General features: G+C 59.0%; 1 protein-coding gene across 2 annotated transcripts in view; it reads right to left on the reverse strand.

Annotated features, from left to right (window-relative positions):
* The window catches only part of JAKMIP1 (janus kinase and microtubule interacting protein 1), a 90,504-nt gene that overhangs the window by 42,691 nt on the left and 33,514 nt on the right, over positions 1–14,299 (reverse strand). For both annotated transcript variants that reach the window (XM_037046100.1, XM_037046111.1), the window contains exons 2-3: positions 9,398–9,660; positions 5,213–5,707 (exon numbers count right to left, since the gene is read on the reverse strand). In XM_037046100.1, coding sequence (XP_036901995.1) covers positions 5,213–5,707; positions 9,398–9,526 — 624 coding nt within the window. In that variant the 5' untranslated portion in view covers positions 9,527–9,660. The remainder of the gene's footprint in view (positions 1–5,212; positions 5,708–9,397; positions 9,661–14,299) is intronic.

Genomic DNA, 14,299 nt, shown 5'->3' on the forward strand with positions numbered 1-14,299 from the left:
CAGAGGAGGTTAAGCAGCCCCGTGGACCTGGGTCAGCTGAACCCAGCAAACTCAGGACTTAGAGAGACCACAGTCCAAGGCCCAGGCCCCAGCTCCCTGGCTCAGAGGAGCACAGAGATGCAGGGTCAAGGACCTACAGGGTTGACGGGGCACTTCCAAATTTATCTATGCCCTGTCCTTCTCACCTTAATGAAATAAAACCCTGGCCCTCTGGGCCCCTCCAGCCACCCCACACCCACCGCAGCCAAGCTCTCCTCAGAGTGGGCTGCTTTCCTGGTCTCCAACTCACCCCTCCAGCTGCTCTGAGCCGGGCACAGCCCCCACCCCGCCACCAGACAGCTCTCACTCAGGCCTCCAATGCTCTCCTGGCCCCCAGACCCACTGGTGATTGTCTGTCCTTCCGTCTGTCTCCTCAATATGACGGTGTCCCCCGCTCCCTGCTCCTGGACCCCCTCCTGCCCTCTCCCACCTGTGTGGTGACTTCTCTGTCCCCATCCTCTTGACAGACCCACCTGCCTGGGTAACGTCTGTGGTTTCTGAGGCCTGGCCCTCTCCCTGGCCTGTGTCCTCTCCCCAGGCAGCCGCACTGACAGCAAGTCCCTCCGATGCTGCTGATGTCACCGCATTCCCTAGCCCTGACTCCCCTCGGAGCCACACGGCCACACAACAATGGGGTGCTTGGTATTTCTGGGGTCCTCACCTACCACATCCAGCCCCGGCCCACTCAGCCGGGCCTTGCCCACCATCCCCTGGAGGGAACCGAGAGACAAGAGCTCCGGCCCCAGGCCATATCCTGCCACCACCCTGGACACAAAGCCAATGGCTAGGAAACTGCCCCAGTGGAGGTGGCTGTATGGGGATCCAGGACCCCGCTGTACTGTCCCCCACCCCCCGGAACCAGGTCCCCCCTAGAACCTGAGACTATAACTCATCTGGAACTAGGGTTGCTGCAAATACAGTTAGTTAAGATGTGGTCACCCTGGAGAGGGGGGGCCCTTACGACTGGTGTCCCTATAAAAGGAGAAGGGACACATAGGCACACCCACAGCAGGAGGCCCGGTGAAGATGGAGACAGAGGCTGGAGTGACACGACCACACCACAGTCCAGGAACGTAGGGGATGGCCAGTGACCACCAGGAGGAGCTAGAGGGGCAGAAGGGCCCTCCCTGAGGCCTCCGGAGGCATGGAGTCCACTGGCAGCATGATGTTGGACGCCTGGCCCCCAGGACGGGGGGGGGGGGGGGGGGGGGGGGTGAAGGGACATCTGATGTTTTCCACCATGAAGCTCTTGGCCATTTACTGAGGTGGCCCCAGCACACTAACACAGGTGCCCTCTCTGGGCACACTCAGAGTGTGAGAAATTCAAGTGGACTAGAACCCGAACCTCTGGCTTCGCACCGCACCCCACGAATTCAGACCCAGGCACCACCGGAACTCCTGCAGGTTGGGAGTCCTGCGCAGGCCCAAGAGGGGAGCGCGCTCAAGCCCAGCCCCTCCGGCGGCGGGAATCCCGGACAGGCCGCCTCTCGATTTGGTCTCAGCGTCTGTAACTCTGAGACACAGATAGCACTCCAGAACCTGCTCTGTCCAACTGTGGGGAGATCGAGACCGGCCAGGGAAGGAAGTCAGCACAGACGAGGCGTGTTATAACCCCATCAAGTTGGATTGCTCCATTTTAGCACCTGGTTAAAGGAAGGCTATCTTATTTAAACCACAGACAATTAAAACAAAACATTATAGGAGGGAAATGGTACCCCCAAAATCGAGACTGGGAGCATTTCAAACAAAGCCCTACTGTTCTGAAGCTCTCTGGGTCTCCCCCCTTCCCCCACATGCCCAGTCTCCCCCAGGACAACCTCGGGACCACAGCCAAGGATGCACCCAGTGCACTTTCTCCCTGCACAGTGGCAGAACGCGCCCAGTGCGCCCCCTGGTGACGGTGCGCCTGCCTCTCCGGCTTTGGCCAGCTCCCCTCAGACAGGCAGGGAGGGCACCCTTAGGGAAGACTCAACAGGCATGGGAAACTCGGCTGCCCTGCGCACGCCACTCCGGACGCGACAGCAGCTGTGTGAGGGGAGGCCACCGCTTTAAACACTCAAGTGCACTCTCATCATTCAACCAGTGCGGGGCGGGGGAACATGTGAGCAGAACAGACCAGAGTCCCCGCCTGCAGAGCAGCCATCCCAGAGGGGAGGCAGCCAAGCAGGCAGTGAGTCACACTGGAGTCGGTCAGAGCGCAACCAATGATGCGAGGACGCCAGCTGTGCCAGCCGGGCGGTACTGCAAGTCACCAGGCAGAATTCCAGTCTGTCCCCGCAGCATCCGGGTCACACACGTCTGTCCCAGCGCCAGACGGAACTGTCCCAGGTCAAGCTTGCTCCGTGTGTGTGGTTTTCACCTGGCCTCTCGGGAACAGAGGGGAGGAGCCGACTGACCATTTCTCCTGTTATCCTGGATAAGCATCACTCCTCCGGCAAGCCTGTTGCCCGTGGCAACGTGCTGGGGAGGTGCGCTGCGCTTCATCTCCTGGGCAGCTGGACTGCGTTAGATGCAGGGCTTTCAGACCCCCACTTCCACACTGAACATGCCTCTTACAAAAAGCCAAGAAGAAAGGGCAGTTACAGTCGACCTGGGGTGGTAACTTGGCAATTTTTGGCCTCAGACCAGTTGGGATTAGGTCCGGCTGCAAGTATCAGCGATTCCCACATCCAGAGGGGCTTAGGACCTGGAACTGATTTCTCCCCCTTGCAGAGTCTGGGGAGGGCCACTGCGGGGCTCCCCAGGTAGTGAGGGCCCCAGGCACCTCCCCGCTCTCCCCTCAGTGGGGCCCTGGGGTGCAACCATGACCCTCATGCCCACCAAGGGCCAGCCATCACATCTCTGCCCTCGCCTGGCAGCGAGACAGGGAGATGGTGAAGAAGGCAGGGTGTGGGGGGTCGTCATTCAAGGAGACTTTTTGATTTGTGAGCTCCATCCACTTCCACTTCCACCTCCTGCGGCGAGGGGGCTGGGGAATGAAGTGCTCCTGAGCGCCCAGGGCTCCGGACAGACCCCGGCGTGGCGTCAGCCGGCTTCCTAGGGCCACCTCAGATGACCACACTCAGGGGCTTGAAACAACAGGGGTTATTTCTTCACAGGTCACTGCTAGAAACACAACTTGTCTCTGCGAGTTTGCCTTCCATCTAGAGACCTTGAAAACCTCACTGATTCTGACGGAGTCTCTGGATTCTCCGCATCATCATCTGACAATAAAGACAGTTTCCCTCCTTTCTGTCCAGTCTTTAAAACTTTTCTTTCTTTGGACTGTCCCGTGTCAACTCGAGGTCCTCGCCTGGGCATGGTAACTGAGCAGAAGTGGCGGGGCCAATGTCACGTCTTATTCTGGAATCCGGGGGGAGAGGTTCATAACTCAGCCTTACGTAGCTGGGTAGGAGATGTTTGAATAGAACCTTCCTCGGATTAGGGAAACTCCTAATCCTAGGATTAGGATTCATCACCTTCCATTAACCCCTGAGTGCACTGGCTTTCTTTACTGACTTGTTTCATGACCCTTGCTCTTTACAATTTCCTTCATTCTCCTTTCTTGGAGTTTAATTTGCTCTTTTTCTTTCTTCTTGAGATGGAAGCTTAGATATTGGATTCTAAGTGTTCCTTCGCTGTTGTCTAAACTAAGGTCTGCTTGAAGCACTGATTTAACTCCAACCCCAACGTCCTGAAATGTGGCATTTGGTGAGTGGCGTGTCCCTGTGGGAGGACAGTGCTCTGCAGTGGCCGGGACACTGTACTCGGTCCCTTTACTTCCCGTGGGTTATGTCTCTTCAAGTCCGCATGTCTCCACTCATCTCTTCTCTGGGTGTCCTTCCACTCGCTGGTCTCCAGTGCAGCTGTGGGTTTGTCTACCTCTCCTCTCAGTTTTGAGGAGAATGGTTTTCTTTTACACATTTGACATTTTGTTAGGTGCGTTCCTATGGAATTGATCCCTTCACTACAAAGAGTTTTCCCTGCTTGGGTCCGGTTTTACTTCTTGCCTTAAATTCTTTGACATTAATTGAATTAGTCCCTTTATTGCAAGGAGTTGCCCCACCTATGCTGAGTTCTACTTCTTGCTTCACTTCTGCATTAGCACCACCAGACGGCTCCCCTTTGGTTGCGTCCATGAATCTTTTTCCAATGCTTTGAGTCCAGTCTGTATCCTCCTCATTGAGACGTATCCCTTGTAAATATCACTGTTGTCCCAGCTGGAATCCAGTCTGGGAATCTCATCTTCCTTGGGTGGTGAGCCTCCGGCAACACCATACAAGTTCAAAGTCAGACAAATGCCTGGAGGGCAGACTGCAGGTTTTGCTACTGGCCCCTCCCCCTGGCAAGCAGGATCTCTCCAGGAGAGTGTGGTGGAGGGAGGCCTCGCTCTGCCTTGCCATCTGGCCCCCTGCCCCCGAGTCACCGGAGGGCTCAGCGAGGAGCCTACGGGGCGAACGGGCCTAGTGCGGGGGCTCCTCCAGTTTCCTGTCTCTTATGCCAACCCTGAGCGGAGCCAGAGTCCTCTCAGCTCTCTAACCTCCAGTGGAATCTCACTGCCTGGAAAAGCGGGATACCCAGCCCTACCCAGGATCGGCGAATGCCCGCAGGGAAGACAGAGGCTGGTGGCTAGCCCCACTCCTTCCCCTTCCCTTTGACATTGTACTTCCCCTCCACCTCACAGCTTCCACCACGGCTCTCTGACCCCTAAAACATATGACTGTTTGCAGTTCACGTGTTCGTAGTTGTTGAAACAGGATGGCCGGGCGGCCCGTGCCGACCTATCGCATCCTACATCGGTCGAGGTGTAAGTCTGGCCCTGGTGTGTTAATTGAGTGAATCAGTAAGTGCCCAGCACTCTGAGATACTGCCGCGGTCCTCTCTGAGAGCAGCCTTGCCCCCTACCTGGTAACTTTCTCTCACACGTGACCAGTGCCTACTTCTGAGCAGTTCGGTGATCTGCCAGGGATCACACGCCTGGTGTGAAGAGACCCGCGCCCCCCCCCCCCCCCAGCCTCCTTAGCACACCTGAGACAGCAGTGTTTTCCGGAAGCCCTGTACCCAGAACCTCGATGCCTGGAGAACCGAGGGCCCTCGCAGCTCCGAGTCTCTGCACGCGTGCGGGAAGGAAGGACACACAGTGAGGAAAACAAGGTACGCCCGCGCTACCAGGGCAGGAGCGCGGAGCACGTACCAGCCGGCGGATGTCGCGCTCGCACTCGCGCTTGATGCGGTGCACCTCGTCCTGGTGCTCCTGGTAGGCTGCGCGCAGGTCGGCCGCCTTGGTCTTGTCGGCCTGCATGCAGTTGCTGAGCGCCTCCTCCGCCTGCTTGCGCGCTGCCTTCAGCTCCAGGATCTCCTGCTGCAGCCGCAGGCGCTCGCTGTCGAAGCTCTTGCGCGCCTCCTCGCGTGCCTCGGCCAGCAGCGCGGTCTTGACCTTGTCAGCGGCGCCGTCACGCAGCACGTTCAGCGTGGCCTGCAGCCGCTGCAGCTCACCCTCCTTGATCTTGGCCGTGCGCGCCGCCTCCTGCTCGTGCTGGCGGATGAGCATCTCGCGCAGCGCCTGCAGCTCCTTGGTCTTCTCCTCGTGCAGCTTGGCCCTGAGCGCGGAGATGTAGGCCGTGTGCCGCCGCTGCTCCTGCTCCCGCTCCAGCTTGGCCTCCTGCAGCCGCTCTCGCAGTTTGCTCACCTGCAGCGGAGAGAGTGGGGTCAGGGCCAGGGTTGGGACGACAGCCACGCCCAGAGGATGCCTCCCACACACCTTCGTGCTTGGTGGCCCTGAGGGTCCAGGGCCCCACATTCCAATTCCCCCTCCTGCCATCCCTGCAGTCCTGACCCTCAACTCTCACCCCACTATTTCCTTGGGATCTCCCCTAGCGGTGGAAAAACATGTGAAGGCCTTAGAGAGGAGCATCAGCCCTCGGACTTTCTTCCAACTTGGAGATTTACAAAGAAGGACAATTTATCCATCCCAAAACAAGCCAGCAAAAATCGCCTCTCACTAACACTGAACAAAGTTTAAACCAGAAATGTATAAACAGGGCTGGTGGGGGTAGAGAAGGCGGGTTGGAGGAGGAGGAGCCTCTACGGCCTAGGCTGGGGCTCCAGCCCTCCCCCACACCGGCCCCTCACAGTCCCAGGAGGGCGGGAACTCTCCCTTTCAACAAGCAGCTGAGGCTGGGAGATGCTTCCTGCCCTGCCAAGGGGCGGAACCAGGCTTTCCCCAGCACCTGGCCCCACAGCTGGTGTCCCACAGATGCCAGGCTGCCAACCAGGCCCACCTGAGTGAGCCTGTGCAATCAGACAACAGCTGAAAACACGAATCATGAAAGGTGCCGAGGGAGTGTGTTCTAATACACTCCGCACAGCTGTGCCAGGCCTTTCCATGTCGAGCAACACGCCATCCACACGGTCCCCAGACGCTTTATGATCCATTTGCTTTCTAAATACTGCCAGTCACTCGAGAACAGAAACAAACGGCTTCTGGTGGATGAGCTGCCTCCGGGCCGAGGGCGGCGTCCCCCCAGACCACTCTGTTGAAATCCGGGTTGGTGAGGAGTTTCAGGGTGCCTACGGGGTGTGGGTGGGTCCTTACTTATAACAGACAGCAGGGACGGAGGCAAGCAGAGCCCACCGGGCAAAGGCAGGGTCGACAGCCCCTCACAACAAACAGTCTTGAAACAGACACAAAACAAGGAACCTGGGGCCCAGGCCCACCTCCCCCGGGCTGGAACCAGGCTTTGCCTGAAACACTGAGCGTCTCCCTTCCTGGCCGGGCCTTGAACTGTGGCACTCGCCGTCTCGCTGAAGGACCAGAATTCCTGGATGCTCCGGGCCAGGAGGCAGTGCCGTCCTGACTTCCAGGCCCACGTGGCCAGCAAGTCGGAGTCAGGAGGATGGGCGTGGGTCACCCCCGAGTCTGCACTGATGAGTGCGTGTCCCTGGGCCAGTTACGGACCCTCGAGATGGCTCACGTGACGTGTCCACTTGGCAGGCCATGGTACCCAGTCATTTGGCCAAACACCAGTCTAGGTGTTACTGTGGGCATCTTTCTTTAGGTGGAATTAGCATTTAGACTGGCAGACCCTGAGTAAGGCGGGTCACCGTCCCCAAACAGGGTGCACCTCCCCTAGCCCGTGGGAGGCCTGAAGAGACAAGACTAAGGTCCCCAGTGAGGAAGGGGCACGGCCTGGGGCCACCTCTGGACCCCAGGCTGACACGGCAGCACATGCTGGAACTTCCAGCTGCCCGCCTTGCAGGCTTCAGGTCCGTCAGCCTCCAGGGCCGTGTGAGCCGACTCCTGGAAAAACCCCCTTCCCGCCCCGTGTATGTGCAGGTGCATGTAATTCACATGCGTAAAACCTCCTGTTGGGTCTGGTTCTCCACAAGAGCCCTGACTGTGTCCTGTCCCTCTTCTGTGACGCAGGGAGGCCACAGCCCCGGTAAGGCCACTGGGAGGAGGAAAGCTGAAAGTAAACAAGCGGATAAAGGGAACTGCGGTCCCAGGGAGGGGAGGAGGTGGGGCGCAGAGAGGGAGAGCAGAGGCCTGTGTGGAGGGCAGCCTGAGAGCAGTCGGCCATGCCCTGGGAGGGGCCAGGGGCCATGTGACACCAGTATGAGAGGTGAAGACAGGGACACAGACACGCACAGAGGGACGACCACACAAGGACAGGGAGAAGACGGCCGTCAGAGGAAAACCACCTGCCCACACTTGATCTGACCACTGGTCTCCATGACCGTGAGAAAGTAGGTTTTTGCCGTTCAAGTTGGCCAGTCCATGGCACTTCATCGTGGTAGCCCCAGCCAGCTAAGACACCGGGGCAAGTCACCTCTGCCCTCTGGCCCTAGGTTTGCTCCCTTATAAACTGGAAGAAACCACATCTGACCTCACAGGTCACCAAGGGTCAGGAGGCCCTTTGAGGTACCTGGCACGCCAGTGCAGCAGACACCAAATAAACGCCAGCCGACCACTGAGTAACTGCGTGTGACACACGGCACATGTGCCCCCGATGCCACTCTCACTCATCCCGTAAGCAACCCAGGCAGGCGGCTGCAGCGGAAGCCTCCACGTAACAGACAGGGAAACTGGGGCAGGGATGATTACGTGGCTTGTCCCAAGACCTCCAGGCTAGTGAGATGGTAGAGATGGAATGGAGCCCTTGCAGAATGACCTGGGCTGCGTGGCTTCCCTGGAACCAGAGCTGCCGTTGCTACTTCCTGGCCAGGCCCTGCAGGCCCTGCCCCACAGCGGCCACCCCCAGGGTCCCGGGCAGGTGAGTGCCTCCTGCATCAGGCAGGTGTGGATAGATGGGCACCACCAGCCACCTGCTGGAAGAGGTTAGCTGCACTAACCCTGAAATCCTCAGTGTCCACAAGCTCCTCATCACCCCAGGACGGGGACGCTGCCTCTGCTCTCCATGGAGTGTCCTGAGCTGAGGTCATAGCTGGGGCTCCAACTCAGCTGCCTGCTCTCCCAGGAGCTGGACCCCACCCAGCACCCCAGCTGCTGCTGAGTCTGCGCTCTCGACAGGACAGGGACACCTGCTGCAGTGCCCCGAGCCGCACCTGCAGGGACTACGGGCAGGGACTACGGACAGGGCTCAGGGTGTGGCTTCCTCTCCCCAAGCAGGCCCAATGCCGTGCTCCCCACCCTACACTCACCCCCACCCCGGCCGGCTCTACCCCCAAAGCAGAACCATGCCAACACAAAGTGCTGCAGCAGGGCCCAAGTGCCAGAGGCCGGAGGGCTTAGTATTGTCTCCATTTCTGCAGATCTGTAGGGCACTGCACCACAGGTGAACAGACGAAGGTCTGGAGACGATGCGTCACTTGTCCAAGACAGTGAAGGCAGCCAGGAGCCAAGGTGAGGCTGCAGCCCAGTCTTGGCGATTAGGAAGCCTGGGCTCCTCCCGCTGCCATAAGCAGCCCATTGCGTTGCGGCAGCACTGCCGCTGGACACCTGCAGTGCACCTGGCACCCAACTGGGTGCTGTACTGACCGCGTTAAAGCCGAACCCACCCTACAAGAGCCAAACAGCCCTGTCACCAAGCCAAGCTCCCTTCCAATCCCAGCGTGTGCCTTCCCCTCCAAACTTCCACCAGGAGCCCACCAGGTGGCACTGTTACAGCCCCACCCTGCAGGTGAGGGGAGTTACAGCAGGGAGCGCTGTTCAGCAGCTGGTCCAAGGTCACAGAGGCTGTGGGGCAGGGATTCATACCCTGGTGGTGTCTCTACCACCACTGCCGTCAGACCTACTTTAACGAGGGGCAAGCTGAAGCTCAGACACCCCCCCCAGCCCGAGAACATGCCCTCCACACATGCCCCAGGTGCAATACTCCCCAAAGCCCACCCCTCGAGCCAGAGGCCCACCCCTGCCGACCTTGCTCTTTTCCTGCTGGAACTCGATCTGAATGCTGGTCAGCTTGGCCCGCAGCTCCTCATTGGCCACCTGTACTGCGTCCGTCTCCATCTCGGGCTTCTCGCCCTTGCTCCGGCCTTTCTTAGACATGCTTCCCCTCAGTTAGGTGCTGAGAGTCCACGTTCACGCCCGCCAGCCAGCAGGCGCTGCTGCCCGCTCCGCCAGGCCTACCAGTCTTGCAGGGCTCAGCTCCTTCTCCGTGTAAACCACCATCACTTGGGATCCTGGTGGGGAGGAGGCCGGGTTAGCAGAGAGAGAGGCAGACAGAGAGACAGACACACACCGCTGTCCCGCTGCCTGGGGCACTCAGACGCAAAGGCTGAGGCCGCCCTCCCTGGGCCAGGCCCTTGCTCATGGGGTTGCTGCCCCACCGGTCCCAGACTGACTGGGTGCTTCCTGAACTAGGTCTGCACAGAACCACCCAGAAGCTTGTCAAGGCAGAGTCCTGGGCCCACTCCCAGAGGACCTGCGACCATAGCACCTAAGCACCCTGTAGACCTTGGTCCGCGGAGGTGGGTGAGACTCAGCCATGTGGTGCTTGCTCCACAGGCGGGTCCCTGGAGGGGTGCACAGCTCGAAGCTCGAGGGATGTGGTGGGGCCAGGGGGTCCAGATGTCCCTTCCACACACCCAGGTGTTTCTGGAGCAGGGTCCGAGGACCACACTCTGAAAAACTAACTTTTAGACTTCATAGAGGATAGGGGTTCCCTCCTCCCAGCTCCCCAGGCTAACACAGCACTGCTCGCCCCAAGCCACTAGTGCTGGGCCCAGGGGAGGGGCACCGGCCAGTGCAGGCGAGCCAAGGCCACTGGAGGCTGCAAGGGCAGAGGCCAGTTACACCCATCTTGAACAGGAGAGGGCGCTGTTTCCCAATGCCCTGATATGGTGTTCAGGGCCAGTCCATCACTGATGGATTCCAGAACTGTGCACCGGCCTTCAGATCAGCACGGTCAGCACGCATTCACTCCATCTGCTCTGATCTGATGGATGGGAGCCTGATCCATAATTCATTCCTGGTCCTCTGACCTGCCGGCAGCCCCCAGCAAGCACAGCAGTTCTCGGCAATGGGTGGGGCTGCTGCTGCTGCTGCTGACACGCACTGGCCCCCCACGCCCCACCCCCACAAGAGGGCACACCCACAGACAGAGGCGTTTCTCCCTGCTCCCCCACGCTGCAGCCTCGCCACCCACTTCTACAAATGCACCCCCCAAACCCACAGCCTCTGAGCAAACACTTGATGTGCCTCCCACCAACACGATGCTCAGCCACGAGGGACAGTCAGGCAAATGGCGTCAGAGTCGTGCCAGCACACACCACACGGAGAAAGGCGACGGTCCTGAGAGTGAACAGGTGGGGTCAAAACGCAAATGTCATCTGTGGTCTCAATTTTTCTTAAACATACATGTTGTTCATTTTTTTGATTGGCCACAACCATTTTTCTAGCACTTGCTGGGGGCCACTGAGAACACAGCAGTGAGAACCAGGCAGCCACGCCTCCCAGATGTCAGCAGTGACTCCCCCCCCCGTGGTGCGATCATAGATGATGTTTCTTTTCTTCTTTACCCTCTTCCAGGTAAAGCCAGTTTTCTATTTCCTATTGCAGGAAAAACAGAGCTGGCCCTGGGAAAGTTCAGACGCAGCTTGGAGACCTCAGGCCCCATGCTGGGCCTGCCCCGGCCCTGCCCCGAGCTGGGGTGGCGGCAGCCCTGCCCATCAGAGGGAGGGGAGGCCAGGACGGGGCTGTGCCACAGGCAGGAAGCCCCACATGGGCCTTGCTCTGGTCATGACGTTGTTTAGAGCATCCAGGCTGCTGAGGAAGAGAGACAAACAAGGACACAGGAGCTGCGACAAGGTGCGGCTGAGAGTCAGCCACAGGGTGCATTTGAGGGGTGTATTCACAGTTCAGCCAACGGGACTTGCTCACAGAGGGTGGGCATTCGCCGACCTTGAACTATATGCCAGACTCGGCTTGAGCCAGTTCCCTCTCAGTCTGATGCAGTGCCCACCAGTGCAGGCCAGCACTCTGGGCACCAGGCCTGGTCTAGTCCCCACAAAGCGGCCTGCCCTCGGCAGGGCAAAGCTTCTCAGGGACGGGTTCTAGAAGCAGGTGGACGTATTGGCGCACAGGAGCCAGGTCAGTGCAGGGAAGGGGCAGCGCTCTGGCTGGGCAGCGGGCCCCAAGCTTGGCTTTCAGCTGGTGCTGAGGGGAGGGGGCAGAACAGTCTTCCCCAGGTGATGTTCCACAGTGTTCCTGGACCCTGCGAATGTGCCCTGACTTGGAAAAGGGTCTTGGCCGATGTGATTAAGCTAAAAGATCTCAAGCTTAGATCATCCTGGATCAGGGCAAACCCTAACTCCAGTGACAAGTGTCCTTACAAGAAAGAGACACACAGAGGAGACACATGCAGGAGAGGAAGCCACGTGAAGACAGAGGAGGGACAGGAGCAACGCAGCCACGGCCAAAGAACCAAGAACCCCTACAACCACCGGGAGCTGGGAGAGGCAGGAAGGACGCCCCCCACCTTCCCCAGAGCCTCAGGGGGAGCACGGCCCTGCCAATGCCTCGAGTTTGGACCTTCCAGGGCCAGAACCAGAACTGAGACAGCACAGTCCCATTGTTTGAAGCCCCCATTTGTGGGATTCTGTGTAGTGGCGGCAGGAAACAGGGGCGCTGGGCATGCAGCCAAATGCTCACAAGACGCACTCAGCACCCCCAGGCCTCAGATCGTCAGCTTCTCGGCACCGAGTCTGCGCAGACCCTGCCTCGTGCGTGCTGTGCCGCACCTGACGTCAGCATTCGTGGTAACATCTCCCCTCGGGACACGGCACCCGCACAACCTGGGAAGTGAGACAGGAGGGGACCTTCCCCTCCAAGCTGCAGAGGGACAATGTGAGGCTGAGAAAGCTGCCGTGAGTCACCAGAGACCATTCGGTTATCAGGGGCAGGGAGATTTCTGCCTCCGCTCCCTGCCTCCACCACCACCCACACGGCCTGGTATTTTTATAATGGGATTCACAGAATGCTGGTAAAAAAGTCACATCAGCTCCCAGACAACCAAAACCCTAACGCCTCCTGATGAGCAGAAATCCCAGCGCATGGTCCGGGGCCTGCTCTGCGATACTGCCTGCTCACATCACCAGCCACTACGTACAGGGCCCTCCACAAAGACGTGCTCGCTGAGTCACATCCGTTCTGTGTGTGTAAAGCTGTTTATTCTAAGAACCTAGCCGTTTTAACACCAGACATTTGTATTTAATAGTCCCTTGAAAGCACCTCTCTGCGCAAGTGCATGCCCTCGGTTTACGTACGGAGACCCAGACAAACTGTGCTGACGTACCGAGCCCTGGCTCAGTCCCACGTGGGGGTTCGCCAAAAGGGAAGGGTCCCCACCAGGAGGAAGCCAGGTGCCTGAAGAGGCGGCGTGCAGCACTGCTGGCATTGCTGCTGGTGAGGGGACACTGAAGACCACCAAGGGCCCAGGTCAGGGGCGGCTGAATAGGAGACTGCATGTCAGCAAGCGGGGGCTCACCTGGGAAAGGCCTGGAGTCGGGGAGGTGGGCGGCCCAGGAGAGACAGACCTGGTGCCATTCGTCAGCCCATGTCGGTGGCTTTTGAGGTTCCCTTTGCACCTGTGAGTGCTGTGGTGCTGTTTGTGCAACAGAAGCCATGGAGGAGAGGGCGCCGGGCTCCCCTGGAGGCACACGCACAGCTCCCACCCCAGGTGGCCACCACTCCTCCGGGCCCCTCCGCTGCGTCTCCAGTGTGAAACGTGTTTGTCGCCTCTACAAGACCGGCAAGGGCCGAGGAGAGTCACAGCCCTCGTGATAGAAAGCTGCACGATGCAATGGAAATAAAGGCGTTGGAACCGGGCAGCTGTGGCCCGCAGGTCCCGTGAGAACAAGCGTGGCTGTCTGTCCACAGCCATGCGACCAAGCCCCAGCAGTGACCTCACCTGTAGCCACAGGAAGGACTGAATGGGACAATGGACGTGACAGTGCTCTGAAGGCCATGACTCAACCCGGAAACAGGGCTCTTTGCTGTGTGTGGAACAAGTGCCACAAATGACAACCGGGGCAGCCGGCAATGGAGAGCACTGGGGAAGCTGGGGCTCGGGGGCCCCACAGGTGACCTCCCCGTCATCTTCGCAGAGTCCCCTCCTCAGTCCCCCACATGTGGCCATCACATCTCTTTACTTTTTCTTTTAAAGATTTTATTTATTTGTATTTAGAGAGGGGAAGGGAGGGAGAAAGAGAGGGAGAGAAACATAGATGTGTGTGGTTGCCTCCTGTGCGCCCCCTACTGGGGACCTGGCCTGCAACCCAGGCATGTGCCCTGACCTGGGATCGAACCAGGGACCCCTTGGTTTGCAGGCTGGCACTCAGTCCACTGGGCCACACCAGCCAGGGCATCCATCGCATGTCTTGAAAGTCCTTCCAATAATAGGACATCTGCTTTTTTAGGGTGACCTCTCCACTAGAAAGCACTTCCTAGTTCAAGCCAAGAAACAAGAACAGAAAAGGGCCTCCTGAGAACTCCCACAGCTGGCTCCTTCCAGCGCTTGGAAGCCACCCCAAATGAGTCCACACTCCCTGCCACCCAGGTTCCAGTGCCACCCCCAACCTGCCTTCCAGTTAACAGGGCACAAGAAGAGAGCCCACGCAACAGGCGGCAGGGTCTGCCGTCTCCAGGGCGGCCTCATTTACCCCTCCCAGCACCACTGTGACACCGCACTGTTATCACTCCCCCCTGTGGATGGAGAAATCGAGGCCCGAAGACAGGAACCTGCCCAGGGTCATGTGGCTGGAAAAGAGCCAGGAAAACCTGGCTTCAAACGCCAGGCCAGTCACTCTGCACAAGCTCTCG

Source organism: Sturnira hondurensis, unplaced genomic scaffold, assembly GCF_014824575.4.
Source record: "Sturnira hondurensis isolate 20B ecotype Veracruz unplaced genomic scaffold, ASM1482457v3 Scaffold0000780, whole genome shotgun sequence".
Taxonomy (NCBI): Eukaryota; Metazoa; Chordata; class Mammalia; order Chiroptera; family Phyllostomidae; genus Sturnira; species Sturnira hondurensis.